This window comes from Acyrthosiphon pisum, chromosome A1, assembly GCF_005508785.2.
Source record: "Acyrthosiphon pisum isolate AL4f chromosome A1, pea_aphid_22Mar2018_4r6ur, whole genome shotgun sequence".
Lineage (NCBI taxonomy): Eukaryota > Metazoa > Arthropoda > Insecta > Hemiptera > Aphididae > Acyrthosiphon > Acyrthosiphon pisum.
In genome coordinates, this window is record NC_042494.1 from 168,707,337 (window position 1) to 168,731,708 (window position 24,372).

General features: G+C 27.4%; 2 protein-coding genes across 5 annotated transcripts in view; one reads left to right on the forward strand and one right to left on the reverse strand.

Annotated features, from left to right (window-relative positions):
- Positions 1-24,372, reverse strand: part of LOC100570512 (ring canal kelch homolog) — a 278,429-nt gene that overhangs the window by 32,062 nt on the left and 221,995 nt on the right. The gene's annotated exons all lie outside the window — the stretch shown is intronic.
- Positions 11,700-24,372, forward strand: part of LOC100158704 (kelch-like protein 3) — a 255,214-nt gene continuing 242,541 nt past the window's right edge. The window contains exons 1-5 of one of the 4 annotated variants that reach the window (XM_029486636.1): positions 11,709-11,921; positions 12,050-12,094; positions 14,288-14,441; positions 14,509-14,737; positions 14,814-14,989. In XM_029486636.1, the coding sequence (XP_029342496.1) occupies positions 14,293-14,441; positions 14,509-14,737; positions 14,814-14,989 (554 nt within the window). In that variant the 5' untranslated portion in view covers positions 11,709-11,921; positions 12,050-12,094; positions 14,288-14,292. Of the gene's footprint in view, positions 11,922-12,049; positions 12,095-14,287; positions 14,442-14,508; positions 14,738-14,813; positions 14,990-24,372 lie in introns of all 4 variants that reach the window. The other 3 variants (XM_029486637.1, XM_029486635.1, XM_029486634.1) reach the window with 3 other exon arrangements.

The following is a 24,372-nucleotide window of genomic DNA, read 5'->3' on the forward strand; positions in this document are numbered from 1 at the left end:
CGTTTTAAAATTTAAAAAAAAAAAAAAATTATTCTTGGGTGAGTGATAATATAACTTTTTTGACTATAAATTCCAATTATGTATATCTAGAGGTGTTGCATTATGGAACAATAACAACTTTAAGTTGAAAACAAAAAAAGTATTGTCAAATTCAAAATGAACTTTTCATTTTTGCGTCACACTTACCCCACTTCACCTTAATGGGACAATTTTTCTACTTCAGCACAATATATTCTGCCTATTCTGGTAGGAAAGTGAATCTAGTTGGTATTGTGGGGAAATGTTGACCAAAACAATGCTTGAAAATTTCCGTTTTTCACTAATTTTTATTTTGTTTTTCCTGGCTTTTTTGAAAACTACTAAGAGTTTTGACCTCCCCAATGCACCAACTAGATTCACTTTCTCAACGGAAAAGATACTGAAGTTGAAAACTGAAGCGTTATTTCAAATACAATGAAAAATTTCAATTCTCTATTGTTATAACCAATAGCGTTCAACGATTGAAGGTAAACGGGTTGAATCCCAATAACAATAGGCGCAGAGATAAAAAATAATTTGGCAAATAGATATCTTTGCCCGAAGTAGTTTTTCAAATATTTGATCAACGCTTTAAAATATAAAAATGTATTTCTTATAATATATGACCCGTTCAAATCTAAAAGTTCTTCAATTTTTTAAGTACAGAATACTTAGTGGTTTATTTTTTTAGTATAGCGTTCGATTATAATAATTCTTAACATAATTATATTTTTGGAGTCAACAATATGTTTTAACTAATTTTCAGCTCTTCGAGTCTTATACATTGATAGTAGTTGATAGAATAATATGTTTTGTACAATTTGTTAATTTAAAAAAAAAAAATCATTTAAAATTTACCGGTGGTATATTATTGTTGATTGGAATAATTGTCCGAATGGAATATAATCGATTGTTTTATCTAGGCATTTTGTTTTTGGACTATACAAAAAATACAACGTACAGGTATAGCTTCCTATATTATAATAAAACATGTCTATAACTATATCGTTTGAATTTAAAAAAATATGTATTGTTTATTGTGTAGGTATTGTGCAAAATTGCAAACCATCATTATATTATAAGACTATTAATATAAAAATAAATATTATTTAAAAACAATAAACACATATACGATATACCTAACTATCGATTTTAGCTAAATTATATTGAAAATACTCCAAATACTTGTATGGTTGTATGATTATTTTTTGTACAAATTTGGGATTTGTGGATATTGTTTTTTTGAATAACTTCATAAGTGCTTACTGACAGCACTAATAAAATAATAGTACAGAACCCAGGGATCACAAATTAATATTTTTTGATCGCCACATTAATCAAAATATATAGTAAAAATAAAATACTACCTAACCAAATTTTACTTACCATCAAAAATACTTTTGTTTAAATAATACATTTCTTTGTCCTTGGGCCCGATCAATTCCATCCGCGGGCTACCATTTGGTAACTCGATTTCCCAGCAGCTCAATATTATAAATAAGAGAGCTACGTGACAAACAAAAAATATTTATTAATTGTTTATTGTTGAAACTTGAAGTATTGTGTGCGACGTCATGTCACGACCACAAATCAATGAATCAGAAAAATAACAATAAAATTGTTTAACAATTTTCGCCGATAGTGTCTTGTAACAGAAATACTTTTTAACCCATACAGTACCTATATTACACTGAAACCACCCTTAATGTAAACCTCTATACACCTCCAAATAGCAGACAACTTCGGTAATCGAGAGTGTCCGGTATTTAAAGGTTTCACACTTTCACTGTACACTGTTATAAAAGTCCACTATAATAGTATAGTAGATATATTGGTGCCGAGAGTATATATCTTGTGCAGATAGATTCACCAAGAAAGTTCACCTCCATTTTTAAATTTCATAATGAATTTACTCAAACTCTGGGTTTTGGAATTTTCAAATTCTTAAGTATTAAACCACGATTAAACCAGCTAACGTTCATTTGGTGTCAACGATAATAATTAGGTATAATATGCATGCCACTTACCTAGTGCCTAGACGACGCACCCGATTAAGACGAGTCCTGGAATCTGAAATAAAAATAACACAACTATATGATATTATTCCTATTATTGTTTTGTGCAAACAAATTATAATAATAAATTATATAGATACATAAATAATATTTTACATTTTTACACTACTCTTAGTAGATGACAATTTATTGCACGGCGTAATGTATAGGCAATTTAGGTACATGTGTTCCTTTTTAATAATATCATTAATTCAACCAATGAGCAATGTTCAAAATTAAAGACTAAAGTAGACACTCTTTGTCCATAATTTAATGTGCCCCATCAGTTATTACATCCGTTTCTTCGTTTGGAGTCTTAGCAAGTATTATTATTTATCATTGATTTACAAATGAAGTTCGCTTCATACATTTAAATTATAACTCTAGTTTCTACAGTTTTTATTAAGGGACCTCGCATCGCATTGATTTAAGGAGAATCATTTAGGCAATTTCTAATCTCGTTGTCGCTACCCGTGATCTATGTGTTAGTCGCAAATGATTATTGGTGTGTGTGGCGTACATGCGGGTCAATTGTAGCGGTACGGAGGGCTCTCACACGCACTCGCACGCACATGTCAGTAAGTGATATTGTGATCATGAAAAAATGTTTTTTTTCACTCAAACACACGATTCTAATAATTAGAATCTTATAATTCTTATAATTACGATTTCTTATCTTACGATTCTTATAATTATTCCAATAATACGTCGCAACGATTAACTCGATTTGCATTCAGACAAAATATTCTTTTTTTCCACAACATCTACGAGACATCGGCCGAGGTACATTTTTAAAATTGTATTTAGTTAATTAAGTAACAACGATAAGTACAAATATCACCATTGAGTATTGACTGATGCGTGTAGCTGGCGGAGGGGAGGGGTGTTTTGGGTGTTACGACACCACCCGTCCATCCACAGTCGTGTTTTAATATTATATTAAATTGAAACACACCTTTTTGAAAAATCTCCGTTATGTGCCTTATTATTGTTGTAATTTCGATTTCGCCGTCGATACCCGTCGTGGCATCTTCCGATGAAAAAAATACAGTAAGTAATATTGATCTTCTAAAACCGGACAAACTGGACTGAAATACAGCAAAAAAGCAAAAAGCCAAAAAGGGGGAGGGGTGCCCCGTTCCCTAAAACGGAAACCTGTAATCCTGCCCCTCCGGAACGGTTTCTTGTTGGTCCGGGGTCATTAAATTGAAACACCACCGAGTTATGGGCCAACTTATGGCCAACTCAAAATGAGGGGGGATAGGGGCTTTTGTTCCCGAATGGAGGAAATTACTCTGTTAAGTTATTTAGGTTAGGTAAATTATTAGGTAAATCATGGTGGTGACTGGTGAGCACTCTAGTCTCTATAATCGTAATCGATTAGCATATTCTTGAGCAGTATGCACTATGTAGGAGACGGGCGACAGTGCCAGCGTCGCGCGTTGTCACAATGTTGAATGTTTATTATTATTAATTACTTTATCAAGACATCTGATTTCTAGAATTAATTCCAGTATTCTAATTGTGGTGCCGGGTGCGGGGTGAGGCGGGTCATTCCAGTAAACACTGTGCGAGCTGTCCCCCACCTAGCTAGTAGAGCGGCTATATACAATGTACCGGGCGGCCCGAGGTAGTATATTTGACTGCCTTGGCTGGCGTTTTGCGCATGCGCCATTCACAGTATTGTACGTGTTTACGCCGCACACCCGTATACCACCTCCCATACATTAACATAGGCAACGCCGGCAACCGCCTCGTCGAGTGTCGATGTCGAACCTCTAGCGGCGACGGCACAGCGCAGCGCGCGCCGGTCGCAGGATAAAATTTAAAAGACAAGGTTATTATAGCTTATAAATTAAAACGTTACTGCGACGTGACTACGTGAGCCATTCTCCAGTTTCATGCAAGTTGTATACGAAAAAAAAATAATATAAAATATAAATTTAGGCAAGTATAATAATTATGAAATAATGAAAAACTAAAAACTAATAATTAACTAAAAAATTGTGCCCCAAAAATTATTGGGCCCTAGGCACGTGCCTTGGTGGCCTATGGGTAAATCCGCCCCTGCCCTTACGTCTTGTAATAACAATGGAATTGTTAGAATTTTCTTGAATAGCACGATTAAAGATAGTTACTATATATAGCCGTGTTAAATAATGAAATTTAATATCTTCCGTGATAAGAGTAGTTGTTTACTATATTTATTAATTGTCATTTATCATTATTTCAGAAATCAGAATTCAGATTCTAGTATTCTAAATTTTAGATTTCTTTAAGTGAATATTTTCAATGTTAATTGAAGTTACCTTCGTAAGTTAGTGATCTGCGTTTCGTTTTTTTGTTTGTTTGATAAAACAAATTATATTTACATTTGAATCTATTTAATCAAGGTAATAATATATTGTTTACTTAAATTTACTAGTACAAAATTTAAACCCATTACTCTCAAACTTGTGAGTTGTGTTAGGCTTACACAGTATGTTTTACTAGTTTTAGTACTATAAAATATAATACGTTTGTAATCGAATACGTTTTTGATAATATGATGTATGTGTCATTTACGGGTAATACTAAAACCACGAACTACTACATAGGACTGGACACTCCGGGCAGGGGGAGGGTGGGACACCGGTCACAAAGTTGTACGGGTATGTACGTTTGCGACTGTGATGCTATCTAGTGACGTACTAGATTTACTACATTTCGAATTTTACTTTTATAAACATAATATTTATATACATAGACTTATGAAATATGAAAAATTTATGAATATGTAATTAAATATGTAATTTATATTTACTTATTATATTACCATGAGAATGAGAGAATACTCAAGTATGTCTAATCAAAAGCAAGTTAGAAATCACGCAAAAAAAAAAACTTTCCAAATTGGTAGCAACATAATAACTAGTAATACCTACGCATTCATTTATTTAGAAATAATAGTGAATATAAAAAGTTTGTCGTTGATTTGAATTTTTGTATTTTTGATCGTTTTTCAGTTATCACTAGTGACTAGTCACGACTTATCACATAAAATAATTTACAACAGCACAGTATAAAAAAATGCCACCAGAGAGCAGCTACATAGCGAACGTACGACCACCGTACAACTTTGCAGCCACCTTATTTTATACAGTGTCCAGTCCTATGTAGTAGTTCGTGACTAAAACTCATGACGGGACCGATTCCATTCCACACAGTGATAAGAAAAACAGTGCTGCCTACACATGCCAAGCGAAAAAATACTTTCTAATTACGACTAATATTATATTTAGTATAATATTTAAATATAAAACTATTATATTATTAAATATATAACTTAATTATACATTAAATACATAGGTATATTAACCAAGAATATATAAGCGAAAAATATGTATTCATGTGAAAACAGTACAGAATTACAGGTTACAGCAAAATATCGAACTGGATGATTTGCAATTAAGTAGGTACTTAATGATTTAAAAATTATAAAACGTATATAAAAATTTTAAGTTAAAAAAATTATGAAAAAATAAAAAGTATTGGAGAAACGGGACGGGATTCCACCGCCACAGGTGCTGAAATATAGTCCAAATTGTAGACGGGACAAGCTGTAGTTAATTCAAAAATGTTCTAAGACTTATTAAACATATATCAAAAATGTAAGTAGATTAAACCCTATATTTTGGTAAAAAAATTATGAAAAAATATAAACTATTGCAGAAACGGGACGGGATTCCACCGCCACACGTGCGCGTAATTAGGTCAATATTAAGACGGGACGAGCTGTAGTTAATTAAAAAATGAACTAAGACTTATGAAACGTATATCAAAATTTTAAGTACATTAAACCCTATCTTTTGGTAAAAAATTATGAACAAAAATTATGTATTGGAGAAACGGGACGGGATTCCACCGCCACAGGTGCTGAAATATAGCCAAATTGTAGACGGGACGAGCTGTAGCTAATTCAAAAATGAACTAAGACTTTTTAAACGTATATCGAAAATATAAGTAGATTAAACCCTATCTTTTGGTAAAAAAATTATGAAAAAATATTAAGTATTGGAAAAACGCGACGGGATTCCACCGCCACAGGTGTTGAAATATCGTCCAAATTGTAGACGGGACGAGCTGTAGTTAATTCAAAAATTAACAAAGACTTATGAAACTTACACCACAACTTAAGTCTATTAAATCCTATCTTTTGGTAAAAATATTATGAAAAAATATTAAGTATTGGAGAAACGGGACGGGATTCCACCGCCACAGATGCTGAAATATATTCCAAATTGTAGACTGGACGAGCTGTAATTAGTTCAAAAATGAACTAAGACTTATAAAACTTACACCAAGACTTAAGTATGTTAAACTCTGTCTTTTGGTAAAAAAATTATGAAAAAATATTAAGTATTAGAGAAACGGGACGGGATTCCACCGCCTCACGTGCTCGTAATTAGAGCAATATTATGACAGGACGATCTGCATCTATAATTTGTCGTTCATATTATCTTTCATATTGTATATTTTACTATCTAAGCAATGTAATAAAATAAGTATAAAATAATTTATAATTTCATCGCTTTATTACTATGCACATATGAATATTATTAATTGTATTCATCGATATGAAAATCTATAAAAGCCAATCCCCATGAGATATAAACTCAGTTATTGACCATCTTCGTTTGACTTACGTGCTACATGACAGATACTTGAGTATACTTTTTTTTATTTAACTTTTTTGTATTTTTTTTTTTTATTTTGTGTTTATACAATAATATTTTGTGTGTATACATTGAGCAACAACCGACTCTCATTAAAATTTGTATTACCTAAGGTAAGAAAATATTTTTTAATATTTTATTATGCTATTGTTGGAGAGTCATTTTTACAGTTTTTCATTTTGAATTAAGTTATGCGATGAATGTAGACATTTTAGTCCAAGGCTGGTCAAGTTCATTTTTTTTTTTTTAATTTGTTAAGTTAATTTTATTAGAATTTTAAAATTAACTTCTCTTAGTTAAAAATCAGTTACTTTTTTTTCGTATACCTACAATTAATTATCATACTAACCTTATTTTTAAAGCTAACAAATAACATAATTATTCAAAAAAATTCTTATCATTTTTAAGTAAATACAAGTATAAACATTAATTACTTTAAATACTTATATACTTAAGTATTTAATCAATGATGGAATCTAACCAAATAATTATATTACTTGAGATCCTAATCGGAGCGATAAATTTGTTGATTTTACAATTATGTGTTTTTTTTATTTTTTATTTTATGTTTTATTTATTATTTATATTTTTGTGTCTGTCACCACCTTTTCGGGTGCCTAAAACTGCTTTAATTACTTTCAACAGTAAAGTTGTTTTCTTGTTCGATGGTCGGTGCACTTATGGGGGGTTAAAATTTAAAATTCCTAATAGTGTTGGGTAACTATAAATTGTAAATACATGAAAATTTCAGTGAATGTATATATTTTCATTTTCTATACACCATACAATTTTGAAAATATTTTAACTCTTTTTGAGCTATTAATGAACAATTTCAAATTTTTTTTATATAAATATCAATAGCAAATCTTTTTTTTGAGCCAAAAATCGTAACATTTAATACGATGATTCTGAATCCTGATATAATATTGTTACAATAGAAGTTGAAAATTATTAGAAATACATAGGCACATATTTTTTTTATAAGCGTTTAAAGTTCAAATTTTGACGAAATTTATCAAATTGAAAACTTACAAAATGTTCAACTTTTATAGCTAAGGATTGAAAAATTTAAAACAGGGTTCCACGTAAATTAATTATAATATATAAATTACTTTATTCACAATTTTACCATCAAATATACTTAGAATACCATAGGCTGACTGACCGTCTTCGCTCAGAATCGTTTTCTTATACAATGTTATTATATCATTGAATTCAAATTTAATACAATACATTACAGTAACCTACTGTACAGCAGAGCGACACCTACTTCCCCAACTTTTTTTTATCTATTTGTTTTCTTAATTGTCCACAACATTTCTAAATATTTTATTTATCATATTCGTTGTTTAATTGGTATTTGGTTACACAACACACAGCTCAACATAAAGCAATAAGTATAAAAAACAAGTTTGTAAAAAATAATTGTTTACCACACGTGACATGGTCGACACTAGCTACTACGGGTTTATTCTCTATTTGGTGACGACTGTATGGGGATATAATATCGTAAATGGGAATATTCTACCCCAAAAAAATAATATTGTGATATATAATATACATATTAAATTTGTTGGCAAGTGGGTGTCGCTCTGGCAGGGACTAAAATTGTGTGTAGTACGAAATGCCAAGTGTGGAATAAGAAATTAAAAAGTGTGTAGTAATAGTGTATAATATTTACAATAAATTGTTCATATTATGTTGATACCTACTACCTGTAAGTAAAGCTTGTGGCGGGAGTAGGGAGTCTATTACATAATTATTTACATTTTAACACATTTTAATAAGTATAGTTTTAATTTAATTTTTCCAATATAATAAAACATAATAACTATAACAATACAAATCAATATAAAATTTATAAGAATTATGAGACACTGGTTAAACGATTGCATGTATATATTTTTAATCGCTAATTTAAATTTATTTATAATAAATTAGGAGTCGATGAATAATATTATTCATTAAATTATTTGCAATCAACGTGGTATTTGGTTTAATTAATCTTAAATATTCATTCATCATACATAGATTGAACAAGACTCAAAAGTACTTGCCAACAAGGCTAATTAAAATGTCGGATTTGTAGCAACAAAAAATAACAAAATATTGAATATTCATAGTATTTATTGTGGGAAGCTTGGAGTATTGCTTTAAGATTTCAAAACAAATTATTATACCTAATAATAATTATTTATAATAAATTATAATATATTGTACCTAATTCAAGATTGAAATAATATAAATAACATTATTAACTTCTATATGTTTTCCGCTAGAGTGCGTCACTATCGCATAGTTTTGTACCTATAACCATGACAAAATATATATTTTGTCATGCCTATAACATTAATTCCTGACCGATATTTGGGTATACGTGACCAGTCCATATCATGATGCCTACTAAATAGGGGATTGGATACCGTGATTTTCTGTTTTTGTCTAACACACACTCGATATAGGATTTTGGACTGGTTCTTTGCCAAACATACCAATTGATCTAATGAAGCAATAAGAATTCTAAAAACAGATTTGAATTTGTCGTCAAGTCTACTTGAAATCGACTTTCCTACATTTTTGATTTTTTGATTTTAACGTCTCCAAAAATTAAAATACAATTTTTAAATACTCTTTTTTTAATATGACATTTTTAGGAATTTGGGGGGATTATATCAAACTTGTGGGAAAGTCGATTTCAAGTAGACTTGACGCCATATTCAAATCTGTTTTTAGAATTCTTATCTCGAATAATGGGTTTGATCAGTTATTGTTTAATTTAGACATTTGACGTTTATTTTTATACTTTAGCAAGTAATAGTTTTATGTAACAAGTCGCCAGACGGTAATGTTTATTACGTGGTGATATACCCATAGCCGCAAATAACGTTTGGATGGGGGGAGAGGGGGGGGGGCTAAAGCCTTACTTTGATAATATTGAATAAGCTTAAGACAAAATGTAGGAAATGTTTGGGGGGGCTATGGACATTTTTGGGAGGGCTTAGTCCCTAAATCCACGGGGATTTGCGCCTATGGATATACCCGTAGAAAATTATTGTCGATTATACTTATTTTAACATTTTAATATTATATTTTTATTATACATTCATATTTTTATCATTGACCGCTGACAGTGATCGCTCACAAGATTTTTGTGTTTAACATTAGAAAATCATGGAGAGAAATGTATAGATAGAGGATAAGTCAAATATTTTAATTATTATTTCGCCTATGATTATGACTTGACTTTTAGAAATGTATTTTTGTATTTCCAATAATATGGTTTATTGAGCGGTTTGAGAGTAAATACACTTATAAATTATTATCAATAGGTAATATTATGTAATTATATTTATAATTGTATTATTCTTGTTTAGGTAATTCTAATGTGTAATTGTGTAAATGTAATAACAAATATTAATTATCCATAACTTGTATTATTAATACTTGTTATAGTGTTATTGATGGTTTGCATTATTTTGTGTGTGAATTGTATCGTTTTAAAAATAATAATTTTTCTTATTCTGATGTTTAGAATTTTATGATATTTTTATTTCTTTATGTATGATATTTTTTAACTACTTATCTAGTTTCATCGCCCAGTGAGGTACAAACTTCAATTTTTTAAGTGAGAAAATTTGTTTGTATCTAAATTAAAATTATCATCAGTTGTTTCTAAGTCATTAAAATATTTATACTAAGGAGTAAATATAATCATTCTATAAATGCTTTTACAAAAATATAAAATATATAATGTAATATTATATGTGGTATTTACTATATTTGGAACATTTTTACAAATAATAACAGATCAATAGTAATTTCTACCATTTTTCATAGTACCTAGTTTCAAGGTATAATATAGTCAAGAATAGAAATAACCACTCACCATAGCTGAATAAATCTACTTTCACTAATATTGTAATAGATATAATATGCTCTAAGAATATGCTGTAAAGAATATAAATTCTTAGACTGGTGACAAAATACATACATTTTAGCGTTTATTATATTATATGGTAAAATTATTTTTGGTACCTATAATAACTAATTAATAAGAAGATAATTTATAATTATTACAACAATTATAGGTAAGTACATAGAACTTATAGAGTTATATACCTTCTTGATTTATTTTAATACATAGAAGAATTAATACTTACATTTTATATCTTATCACTAGGTAATAAAAACTTACAATTTAAACAAATTAATTATTTTGATTTTAATTCCAATCTTGCTTTCATTTAATTAAGTATTAATATTTTTATTAAATAGACATATACTTTTACCTACAAAAATAATTGAAGTTTTAAATGGATAGAGTAAATTACATTCATCATACTGTTTCATAGAAATAAAAGTATTTTCTACACTAATTTACAATTCATCAACTGTGATATTATTTTTACCTTTTGTGCCTAATTTGTTAAGGCATTCAAGATTACTTAGTTTAGAACATGCCCCACCGGATACAAATCTTGCATGAAGTAATTTTATATAATGGTAAGTATACAATACAAAATATTTTTAGAAAAATAACCATAAGGAGAGATTAACATAATATCCAAATATTTTTAACATATTGTCCTCCCCACCATTATGATTAATAGAAAAAACAGAAGAAACCATACATAATTTATTTATTTTCAGGTCAGATTTTTCGTATAAATTATTGAATTAATATATTTGATTAGTTGATATATTATTATAACCAAACAGTATTTCGAATAAAGGCGGGATTTTTCAGTAGAATTTAAATTTTTCTTTAAATGTGGTTACTGGTTAGTTCCTATTACCACTTTGGTAAGTCATATATTTCGTCTTTTTAATATGGTGGGGTAACAGAACAACGGCTAAAGACACTCTCTTTAATCGTGAACAGAACTGAATAAAATATTAAAATATAGTAAACACATACTTTATAAATTATAATATAATTTGTTGTTGTGTTATTATTTTCATACATTATTATTAAATTTTGAGTTTTCAGTTTATAGTCGTTAATGGTTGGTAGAAAGTACCCACTATTCAATCAAACCTCGAGATACATATGCGAGACGCACACTCACTGCACAGTCAATACTACTACACTAGTCTGTGTGCTCTGTTCGTTGAGATTCGGCATCTGATACAGGTGGTTATTTAATATTTTCTAATTTAAATTGTAGGATAAAATATATTGAATATATACATTTTAATTATCAGTGTTACATTGAATATAATTTAAGCCTATATTTCAATACCATACTTATTTTCCTGCAGCATTTTCCACTATTACAGTGATTTGAATCCAACTACAATAAACCAGTAAGAAAATATATAATAATCTATAAATTAAATTAAATTCAATAATATTTTATATTTCTGCTGTGTCTAGACGTCCAACGATGGTCAAGCATACGTTATCTTCCCTATTATGGTTGAACGTCTAGACACAGTGTAATATTTTACTTACAATACTTATAATAATACTGATATTCATGATGTGACGTGTGAAGTGACAAATAATAGATTTGTTGTACCTATATATTATTGGGTATATTATTAGTCTCGTTATTAGTATACAATCATACTTACTTTTTGAAAGACACCTTATTTATTCTGATAAAATAAAATAAAATGAAAAGCCCCAATATGAATTTTAAATCTAATATAGAATCAGTATACCTATTGTATGTTTTTATAATTATTTATATAAATTCTTGCTGTAACATAGCAAATTAATATATTCATAATTTTCAATAAAAAATAGATAAAAATAATATTGTAAAGAACAATTAATAATAAAATTAACATTTCTTGTTTTTATTTTTGATTTCAACGCCTACTTGCTACAACAGTTATAATATTATACATTGGCTAAATATAGTTAACATATTATATAATTATTTTATAATGCTCTGTACTAATGTTAGAGCTAAAAACTAAAGAAATAAAAATACACCCGTGGCATTATGCATAAAATCTACATACTATTTGTAAAATACATTGTTCCAATGAACATCATTAATAGCTTATTATTATTTCAAAAATTATTTATATTTCTTATGACTTAGTAATTTTTAACAACAGTATTTTGTTGGTCTCCGCAACTTCTAAAATTTAGTATTAAGTAGAAATGATGATATAAAAATATATCATAATTTTTAAAATTTCAAAGGTGTAATGTCAGTAAAAGAAATGGATTCACTGACTTCATCATGTGAGAATTATATAATGCCAGTTTTGAAATGCAACGAAATAGTGGCGTGTCCATCACAAAATAATTGGGTAGGCCCATTTAGTTGTGTAGTTTGTTTACTCTACACCTTAAAGATTTGGCCTGTAAAAAATAGCATTATGGATAGTACATTTTTAGGTTTTCAATTTTGACCATTATACTTGCTGTATTTAGGTTTATTTTTTTATTTAATAATAGGCACTTAAAAAGTAAATAATTTTTAACAATATTGATTAAATATGTACTAGGTAAATGGTACCTAGGTATAACATAATAGGAAATTTAACAGTCTTTATTCTTTATAGACATTTTAGAGAAAAACCACTTAAAAATTACAAAATCAGCAAATAAATAAACAAATTATTATTAATTTACAGAGTAGAGCAAATTATTTTCAACAATATTAACTAAATATTATGTACTAGGTAAGTGGTAGGTATAACATAATAAGAAATTTAACAGTCTGGATCTTGGATATGAGTTGTAGTAGTACATAATATATTTGGAACTGGTGTGTTTGTGAAATTGTTTTCTAGAAATGTTTTTGAAGGAGGTTCATTAGGTTGCTTGGATATTAAAAACCGTTTCATGTTCACTGTAAACGGTTTTCTTAAAAACTAGAAATAAAATTGTAAAACTTAACCACGATTTTTCATAAAATCTATCTAAAACTGTGATGCTATAAGCCTATAAACAACTATTATTATATATAGCTATTCACTCCTACACGGCGCGCCGCGCCAAATCCGATATAGTAACAATGTATAGTGATAACCGATTTAAAAAATACTGATAACAAAATATGTGATAATAATTTTGATATATTATCTATAAATATTGATTATGTCACGGTTTAAGACACGGTCTTCTAAGACCGTGGTTTAAGATATACACTTGTATATATATATATATATGTATGTATATTTTAAGCCTTGAGTTGTGATAAAAAAAAAAAAAGTAATCAAATTAAATTGGGCAGGCCTAGTTGGCCTACCATGTAAACACCTTGATTTAACATTAGTTATATCATGGTAAACACGCCACTGCAACGAAAATACCCAATACATTTCAGAAAAAACTATTAAATTCACTCTGTTAGAATACTAGAATTGGAATACTTTTTTTTTAAATAAATCTTACTACCTAGGTAATAAGTTGATTATTTCTTAACATCATTATTTTGTTGGTTTTTTACCCCTTCATAGATACTTAATTTTAGTATTAAGTTTTAACTCAATGATGATATTAAAAATATATTTATTTTTAAAATATTTTCAAAGGTGTTATGTCAGTAAAAGAAATGGATACCATTAAGGCATCATCTTGTGAAAATAACCTAAAGCAAGTTTTGAAATCAAATGAATGTGAACCAACACATTTTAGAAATAGCTTTCACTCTGATAGAATACTAGAAGACTTACAATCTTTACGCAAGTATGGTGTCGATAGTTTTAGCTTCTTTCAGAATAAATATTAGTACCTAACACATTTTTATTTTTAGAAATAAAGTTCTATGTGATATTAGATTTGAAACAGATGATGGATGTATAACGTTTGGTCATAAAATTGTCCTAATGGCAGCTAGTCCATATTTCTCTGCAATGTTTAGTAATTTTGATGAGAGAAACAAAGATCTTGTAAATATAAGAGAATTAGATTCCACCATTTTACAAGTATTAGTAGATTATATTTATACTGGAGAAATTATGGTCACAAATGAAAATGTACAGGTATAATTTGAATAATTCATTTAATATTGACTTCAAATAACATATCATTTGATGTGAATTATTGTTGATTTCTAAGGTGTTGTTACCAGCTGCAAATGTCTTACAGCTAGAGTATGTAATTAATGCATGTGCTGAGTTTTTACAAAAACAACTGGATGCATCTAATTGTATTGGTATTAGAGCGTTTGCTGACTTACATAACTGTACGGAATTGTTAGCGAGTTCTGAAACATTAATAAAAAAACAGTTTCTGTATGATTTAATTAATTTTATTCTTTATATTATTCAGTAATCAATGTTCTATATAATGATCATTATTTTCAGGGAAGTGGTTAAAAGTGATGAGTTCCTATCTTTATCTTCCGAAGATGTGATTAAGATTATTTCCTGTAATGACCTTGCTGTTCCGTATGAAGAAAAAGTAAGCAAACTGCAATGTTAGTAATTATTGTATGGAAAGTCAACTAAACACAAAGAGTTAACATATAAATATATGACTCTTTCATTGAATATTCTTGAACAGTTATACTCAAAAAAAAATTGTTATGCTGTGATTTAAGTTTATAAATAATTATTGTTAGATGAGTATAGATATTGCAGAGTTATAGAAAAATAAGCTTTACTGCTATGCCCTATGTAGCTTTATATATTTATGTAAATCCATATTATGTTGATGGGCAGTACTGCTATAGCAGTAATGTTAAAAGTTGATGTTGGGGGGGGGGCATTTTTAAACATAACTGCTATAGCAGTATCATAAAAACCTTCCAAAAATTGTCATTACTGCTATAGCAGTGATATTTTCAATGGTGTCTTATGAGGGGATAGATTGTTGTGTATCCCGACATCTCAGCGGACAATTTTGCACTGCCCTATAGCATAAAACCCTACAGCAGTACTAAAAGCATTACTGCTATAGCAGTAATGAAAATTGACGTTTTAAGGATGTTTTTTTTTCGAGTGTGGCCACGAGACTGTCCATCAACGTGATAAGTATCAAATCTCTATTAACTTTGAATCTAGGAATAAGAAGACACAGATAAAAACGAACTATAAAATCCGACAAGGGTAAAAATACTTCAAACATATTTTATTTAAAAATCACAAATATTAGTTTTAGTAATATTATGAAAAATTTTTATAATGGACGAATATTTTTATTGAACAAAAATTTATATTTACAATCTGTATTTACAAGTTATACAATAAGTGAATTTGATGTGATTTGATTGACGGGAGGGGGAAGTCTCCTAATGGCGGCACCCCGTGAAAATCGAATAAAGGGGAGAGTAGACCCCTATACTTAATAACATAAATATAAAAAATATAAACTGATAAATAATAATAATAAATCACAAATATTGTATAGTATAGTGATGGAAAAAAACATCGGTAACTTTACCAATAATAGGTGGTAAAAATGGTAAAATAGAATCAAAGGTTAAGTAATAAAATTTCATAAAGCCATTTTTTTTAGCAGTAAATACTAAATACGATTGTTATTTCAATTGTTGTATTCTTGACAAATATATTAGTTTTTTCTAATAATAACATTAAAACTAAAAATGAATCTATTTTTCTGTATCGGTATATATTATGAATATTCATAATACAATAAAATTAATATATAATTACAATGAAAGTACCAAAATTAACACAGCATTTCCTTTTTTTTTATGTTTAAAAGTCAAACAATTTATATTTATTTACATTTAACTACCTATTGGCTATTATAGTTATTAAAAGGTTAATATTTTATAGTTTAATTATATTAAAAAAGGTGGGTAAGTGGATGTCGCTCTGATGTACAGTAGGTTACAAGTGGGTCACTGTATAATGGATAGTATTTAATTTGAATTCAATGATATAATATCACTGAATAAGAAAAATGATTCTGAGTGGTGACGGTTTGTCAGTCTAGGTATTAGACATATTATAGATATACTTATTATCTATAGTATTAACAAAAAAATTGACCTATAAGAAGTAGGTGTCAATAATAAATTCAAAATTATTCATATCACAATATCCATTAGGTAACGCGTTATACATTAACAACAAGCCATGGTACTATCATAGATATATAATAGTATACTTTAGAAGTTTCAAGTACCCACGAATAATATTATACAATCACAACAAAATAACTAAAATAGTTATTCCAGGTTTTTTAATATGTAATTTCGTCCAAATTTGAGCTTTTAGACTATAAAAACAAACTGTGCTTATGCATTTTTTAGATTTTTTGGTGACAGAATTAACTATTTACTCCACGTGGAATCTTGTTATAAATTTTCAATCCTTAGGTATAAAAGTTGAATATTTTATAAATTTTTAACTACAAAATAATTATTCAATTTTAAATTTGATAAATTTTGTCAAAATTTGATCTTTAAATGCTTATAAAAAAAAAATTGTGCCTATGTATTTTTAATATTTTTCAACTGATATTGTAACAATATATCAGGAGCTTTGAATTAAATTTATACATTTTTTGGCCCAACAGATAAAACTTAATTCATATTTATAGAAAAAAAAACTAAAAAAATTGAAAACTGACAATGTCCGTAAACAGCTCAAAAAGAGTCAAATTATTTTCAAAATTTTATCGTATATAGAAAATGCTAATATAAACATTCAGTGAAATTTTCAAATTTCTACAGTCATTGGTTTTTTAATTACAACAAAATAAAAAAATCGTTACGTAAGAAATCAACTGAATATGTTGTAAAAATATCAATTTCAAACGCTCATAAAAATATGATTTGAGTTTCTTATAGACATTTTTTTTTTTGATTAAGGTAGATAATCCTATAAAGAATCTTGTATTACATTTTAAAATCTTAGTTCTAAAAAGAAAAATTTTTACGAATTATTAACTGAAAATAATTTGCTAATTTTCGTGATTTTTCCATATTTTGTCAATTTTTGAACTTAAAATGCTAATAAAAAACTGTGACTAAGGATTTTTAATATTTTTCAAATGTAACAATATAGTAGGAGCCTTGTATTCAATTTTCAAGTATTTTTACTCAAAAAATAAAGTTTTATTGACATTCATAGAAAAAAAAAAGGTGGGTAAGTGGATGTCGCTCTGCTGTACAGTAGGTTACAAGTGGGTCACTGTATAATGGATAGTATTAAATTTGAATTCAATGATATAATATCACTGTATAAGAAAAACGATTCTGAGCGGAGACGGTTTGTCGGTCTATGATATTCTAAGTATATTTGATGGTAAAATTGTGAATTAAGTAATTTATATATTATAATTAATTTACGTGGAACCCTGTTTAGACATACCTATTATAGGTATACTTATCTATAGTATTAAAAAAAATTGACCTAAAATAGGTATCAATAATAAATTCCAAATTAATCATATCACAATATCCATTAAGTAACGCGTTATACATCAACAACAAACCGTGGTACTATCATAGATATATAATAATATAGTTGTATAATAATATAGTTATATAATAATATAATTATTCAATTTTAAATTTGATAAATTTTGTCAAAATTCGATCTTTAAATGCTTATAAAAAATAATTGTGCCTATGTATTTTTAATAGTTTTCAACTGCTATTGTAACAATATATCAAGAGTCTTGCATTCAATTTTTACTCTTTTTTATCCAACAAATAAAATTGTATTGATATTTATCGAAAAAAAACTAAAAAAATTGAAAACTGACAATGTCCATAAACAGGTCAAAAAGAGTCAAATTATTTTCAAATTTTTATCGTGTATAGAAAATTCTAATATCAACATTCACTGAAATTTTCAAGTATCTACAGTCATTCGTTTTTTAATTACAATAGAATAAGAAAATCGTTACATAAGAAATCGAGTGAATATCCAATGTTGTAAAAATATGAATTTCAAACGCTCATAAAAATTTAATTTGAGTTTCTTATAGACATTTTTTTTTTTTGATAAAGGTAGATTAACCTATAAGGAATCTTGTATTACATTTTAAAATCTTAGTTCTAAAAAGAAAAATGTTTACGATTTATTAACTCAAAATAATTAGCTAATTTTCGTGATTTTTACATATTTTGTCATTTTTTGAACTTTAAATGCTTATAAAAAAAAACTTTGACTAACGATTTTTAATATTTTTCATCTGCCTTTGAAACAATATACTAGGAGCCTTCTATTAAATTTTCAAGCTTTTTTATCCAACAAATAAAATTTTATTGATATTTTTAGAAAAAAAACTAAAAAAAAATGGAAAATGAAAATGTCCGTAAAGAGCTCAAAATAAATCAAAATATTTTGAAAATGTTATGGTGTATAGAAAATGCTAAGATAAACATTCAGTCAAAATTTCATGTATCTACGGTCATTTTTTTTAAAGTTACACCAAAAACCAAATTCAATTTTGTGAAAAATCGATTTTGCGTAAAAATTCCCGTTTTTCCTTAATTTTTCTTTTGTTTTTCCCGGCGCTTTTGAAAACTACTGGGAAATTTAAATTTTGACCTCCCCAATGCACCAACGATATTCACTCTTTGATCGAACAAGATACTGAAGTTGAAAATCGTAGCATTATTTCGACAACTTATCGTGTACACAGACACAAAAAAAATTAAAAAAATTAAAAAAAAAACACACATCATTGTAAAATCAATACATTTATCGTTCCACTCATAATCTAATATGATAAGTATAATAACTATTGTATTTGTATTTACTATTTTTTGGGGTAAAAAAACATTTACCTGGTAAATTTTTACAGTACTCTCATACTCTCCTGTATAGAATATGCTATAGTTGCTAAGGAATTTGGTATAATATGTATCCCCACTAAAATATTCTTTTAAATAATAATCACAAAATCAGCTTTTTTCGAAGTAGAGCGCGGATTTTTAGGTTCTTAAAAGCTTAAAATATGATGCTAATATGCTCTAAAAAAACCCTAAAATATTCTCTAAATATGCATAATAAACAGTAATCGGTAGCCACAGGGATGTACAGAATACTACTAACCCCTGATAAACCGAAAAATAGAATAAACCAGCATAGTAACATACTATACGTAACTATTTGTTATAATCGAGGTATAATTGTACAAAGTATCAATTTGTTATTGAAAAATTTGTGTTACATCCATTTTACCCATATTTAATAATGGCGAGGTTATTATAAATTGCACAACACATCCAACAGACCATCCAAATTGGTCCAAATATGTACTATCTGCTACACCTGTTCACGTGCTTAGATTGTATTTATGAATAAAAAAAAATATATAATAAATATGATAAAACCACCAATAAAAATTATTACGAATATTTTAATAATAATAATTAATTAATTAATTGACATTAATAAAAATAGATTTAATACCATAAAAATCTAATAAATATATTACTTAGGTTGTTAAAAAAATAATGAAACCAAGATATTTTATATATTTAGAACTCAGTAATACAAAACCTAATGGGTGGTTTAACAAATAAATATATTAATTATTTGGGAATATAGATAGAAACACCAATGATCTTAAATATTATCGTTTTAAGATATTTAAATTTAAATTTAATCATTTGTTTTATAGGTATTTGAAAGTGTTATGGTGTATAGAAAATGCTAAGATAAACATTCAGTCAAAATTTCATGTATCTACGGTCATTTTTTTTAAAGTTACACCAAAAACCAAATTCAATTTTGTGAAAAATCGGTTTTGCGTAAAAATTTCCGTTTTTCCTTAATTTTTCTTTTGTTTTTCCCGGCGCTTTTGAAAACCACTGGGAAATTTAAATTTTGACCTCCCCAATGCACCAACGATATTCACTTTCTGATCGAACAAGATACTGAAGTTGAAAATCGTAGCATTATTTCGACTACTTATCGTGTACACAGACACAAAAAAAATAAAAAAATAAAAAAACACACATCATTGTAAAATCAATACATTCATCGTTCCACTCAGAATCTAAAATCGGATAAGTGGGTGTCGTTTGCTGTACTACTGTAGGTTACAAGCATAGGCGTGGCTACGGTGGCAGCCTAGGGTGCCCCCAGTGCCACAACAATAGGGTATGCAAGGTATGCATTGCATTCCCTTGCCAGATTTTATGTTTAAAATGGGGGGCCCATCAACAAGAGAAAACAGTTAAATAAGTTAATATTCGAAAAAAAAAATGGAAAATATACCTTCTATAATAGATTGATATTATTTTAGATAGGGTTTATTATTATGATATTATTCGAAAAAAAAATTCAAAAAATTCAATAATTTACATTTTTAGATTCTAGCGGAGCGGTGAATGTAATAATGTTTTTTTTTCATTTTTTTTTTGTATTTCATCGCATTTTAGGACGGTTAAAATGCTTAGATTTTCTTCAATTTAATATTTTTTCTGATAAAAAAGTGAATCTAGTTGGTACTTTGGATGGTCAAAAGTAAAATTTCCCAGTTGAGAAAATCGATTTTGGTTTTTGGTGCAACTCTAAAACAAATAACCATAGGTACATGACGTTTTGACTGAATGTTTATATTAGCATTTTCTATACACCATAACATTTTTCAAATATTTTGATTTATTTTGAGCTGTTAACGGACATTTTCAGTTTCCATTTTTTTTAGTTTTTTTTTTTTTTAAATATCAATACAATTTTATATGTTGGTTCAAAAAGCTTGAAAATTTAATAGAAGGTTCCTATTATATTGTTTCAAAGCCAGATGAAAAAAATTAAAAATCCATAGTCACAATTTTTTTATTATAAGCATCTAAAGTTCAAATATTGACAAAATACGTAAAAATGACAAAAATTTGCAAATTATTTAGAAATTCATGAAAAATTTTCTTTTTAAATATAAGATTTGAAAATGTAATACAAGATTCCTCATATGTTTGTCTATCTTTTTCAAAAAAAAAAAAATGTCTAGGTACTATAAAGTCAAATTACATTTTTATAATTGTTTGAAATTCATATTTATACAACAATTAATATTCACACTATTTCTTGTAACGATTTTCTTATTTTATTGTAATTAAAAAACGAACGATTGTAGATAATTGAAAATTTCTCTGAATGATATTATTAGCATTATCTAAGATGCTAAATCTAATACGATAAAGTTTTGAAAATAGTTCGACTCTTTTTGAGCAGTTTACGAACATTGTCAGTTTTCAATTTTTTTAGTTTTTTTTTCTATAAATACCTATCAATAAAGTTTTATCTGTAGGGCCAAAAAGTGTATAAAATTAATACAAGGCTCCAAATATATTGTTACAAATTCTGTTGAAAAATATTAAAAATACATAGGCACAATTTTTTTTTATAAGCAATTACAAAGATCGAATTTTGACATAATGTATCAAATTTAAAATTGAATAATTATTTCATAGTTAAAAATTTATAAAATGTTCAACTTTTATATCTAAAGATTGAAAATTTAAAACAAGATTCCACGTAAATAGTTAATTCTGTCACCAAAAAATCTAAAAAAAACATAAGCACAGTTTATTTTTATAGTCATTTTAAGTTCAAATTTGGACGAAATTACATATTAAAAAACCTGGAATAAATATTTTATTTATTTTGTTGTGATTGTAATGATTGTATAATACATTTTGAAAATAATTTGACTCTTTTTGAGCTGTTTACGGAAAATTGTCAGTTTACAATTTTTTTAGTTTTTTTCTTCTATAAAAATCAATTAAGTTTTATCTGTTGGGCCAAAAGCTGTAAAAATTAAAAATTTAATACAATGCTACTGAAATATTGTTACAATAGCAGTTAAAAAATATTAAAAATACATAGCACAATTTTTTTTTATAAGCATTTAAAGATCGAATTTTGACAAAATTTATCAAATTTAAAATTGAATAATTATTTCGTAGTTAAAAATCTATAAAATGTTTGTTAGTTAAAAATTTATAAAATGTTCAATTTTTATATCTAAGGATTGAAAATTTAAAACAAGATTCCACGTAAGTAGTTAATTCTGTTACCAAATAATCTGTTTGGATACGGAAAAACACATAAGCACAGTTTATTTTTATACTCATTTAAAGCTCAAATTTGGACGAAATTACATATTAAAAAACCTGGAATAACTATTTTAGTTATTTAGTTGTGATTGTTTAATATTATTCGTGGTCGAGGAATGACCTCGGGGTTTGAAGGAATTGCCTTTGCACAACTCCTTAAGAATAAAACTTTGTACTTTTGGAGTGTATCTTGTATCATAGAGTAGGTCACTAAAATGCATACTGCATGCCTGCATATTGTAAACAAACGTCTAAAAAAATGTATAAACATCCTCATGTTTTATTTTGTAGCTCAAATTTTTATTACCAGAAATAAGATAATTATTACAAATTTATAAAGAATATTATTCATTTTTAATAAAACATATAAAAACAATATTTAAAAGATAAAATAATAAACAGATTGTGTAACTTGCATTAAAACCATGTTTTGTGTGAATAGTTAATAATTATAAAAACAATATGATAACAATATAACGATTTTATTTTTAACTTTAAAAGAATAGTAAAAAAAGAGAAGTGAAATGAGTTAGGTACTTAGGTACAAAACCGGATTAGGTACCTATTGGTATTATTTTGTATCATTGTCTTAAACTCGTAACAGTAAAACACATAAGTTGGTGATTTGCAACAAGGCTATTAAAAAAATAAAATAAAAAAAGTTTCTAAGCTATACTTACGATGAATAGTGCTCGGATTTAAATGACATAAAAATATAAAAAAAAATGCATTTAGCATGTACAATTGTGTAAGTATTTTTATAAATAAAAAAAAAACCAGTAAAAAATTAAACTCGACAAATTTTATTAATTGTACTACACTGTAACACTCTGATACAATTTGTACACAATTAAATCTCGGCTGATTGGGTAGTGGGAGGGAGCTAAACTGCAATTATGCCATTAAAGTAACACAAGTCGCGCCAATCTTCAAACTCAAGGGACATTCCGTCGCCTAACGGCTCCGGTCGACAGTCTGTTAAAGAAACATAAGTATAATATTAAAGTGGCTAAGGTCGCCAAACTCAAATTACTTCACGCGGCATTAAAACAGTATATATATATACATAACTATAGAGTATTTGGGCATCTACAAATTACAATCTACATAACTATAAAGTGAAGTAAACAACAGTTTTTTTTCATAGACGTTCTGCGTTCCTACGCTGCCCGTTGGCTACTAAAGTACTTTTCATACATACACTTTTGGAGAAGTAAATCAGTCAGAATGACCTCCCTCCACATAATTTACATAAAATATTTAGTGCATACTATAGTTGAGCAATATTGCGTCCCAAATATAACTAGGTATGAAAATTATTGGATAGATGGAAAACATATGGAAAATATTAATAATTAATATTTATGTACAATGTACATTGTACATACTACCGACTATAGTACTATAATATTGGTAGGTACTAGGTAAATTTTATTGTATTATTCATGTTTAATTCTAATGTGTAACTGTGTAAGTGTAATAACAAATATTTATAAATAATAATCCATAATATGTATTATTAATATTTGTTATAGTGTTATTGATGGTTTGCATTATTTTGTGTATAAATTGTATCATTTTAAAATAATAATATTTCTAATTCTGATGTTTAGAATTGTATGA